At 44.9% G+C, this 787-nt stretch overlaps 1 protein-coding gene across 1 annotated transcript in view; it reads right to left on the reverse strand.

Annotated features, from left to right (window-relative positions):
• The window catches only part of LOC103213191 (acyl-coenzyme A synthetase ACSM1, mitochondrial-like), a 34907-nt gene extending 34256 nt beyond the window's left edge, over nucleotides 1-651 (reverse strand). The window contains exon 1 of the mRNA XM_007959054.1: nucleotides 576-651. Within this exon, the coding sequence (XP_007957245.1) occupies nucleotides 576-651 (76 nt within the window). The remainder of the gene's footprint in view (nucleotides 1-575) is intronic.
• Nucleotides 652-787: the final 136 nt, after the last annotated feature.

The raw sequence follows: 787 nt of genomic DNA on the forward strand, positions 1-787 counted from the left end.
CTGCACAGACCCTCTTCAACAAAGAAAAGGGGAACCCATCAACACAGACACAGAAGATAATCCTGGAGCCCTGAGCTTTGAAAGGAAGGATATTGAAGTGGACTAAACTCCAACTAGTAGAAGAATTTTCATAAAAACACCAAAAGAGGAGACATATGGAGTTCCAGTCTGGCAGCGATCCTCACAGCCCAGACAGCTTGGATATTGCTGAGTGGTGTTAGGACCTAAGAATTAATCTAAAAATCAGCCCTGCTAGACAAGGACTGCACAGAAGACTGCACTGGTGGCTGGTGAATAAAAGAGGAAGCAGTGAAGAGAAATTTGGGCTGAGCTGTGGACTTTTGCTTGTCTGAAGGGTGCAGCCATTTTGAATGTTTACAAACAGTTCAACCATTTTGGATATTTAAAGCAACAGCATTCTCCCGGATTCCAGGGACTTAAGAATAGGCTCCACTTGCTGGGAACCACAAGGATATTCCAGACGCCAACAATGGGAAAGGTGCAAAATTCCCCTGGTTACTCTTATACCCTACAACCTCTTGGTGAACAGAGGTGTGGCCACCCCTCACTCCTACCCGCCTTCTGGACCGGCAGGAATTCCATCACAGTCTGTGTGCTCTCGGACGGAGCCCGGGTGCCCTGCCCCACCATGCCCAGATTTTTTTTTTTTGTTTATTTGTTTTTGTCTGTTTAAAATTATTATTATTATTGTCCTTTTTAGTATTATTCTTTATCCTTCCCTTTCCAGGCTCTAGTTTTCAGCCTTTTCTCTCTTCCCTGTCTCTGC

This window comes from Orycteropus afer, unplaced genomic scaffold (assembly GCF_000298275.1).
Source record: "Orycteropus afer afer isolate SDZICR_OR568_19922 unplaced genomic scaffold, OryAfe1.0 scaffold01389, whole genome shotgun sequence".
Lineage (NCBI taxonomy): Eukaryota > Metazoa > Chordata > Mammalia > Tubulidentata > Orycteropodidae > Orycteropus > Orycteropus afer.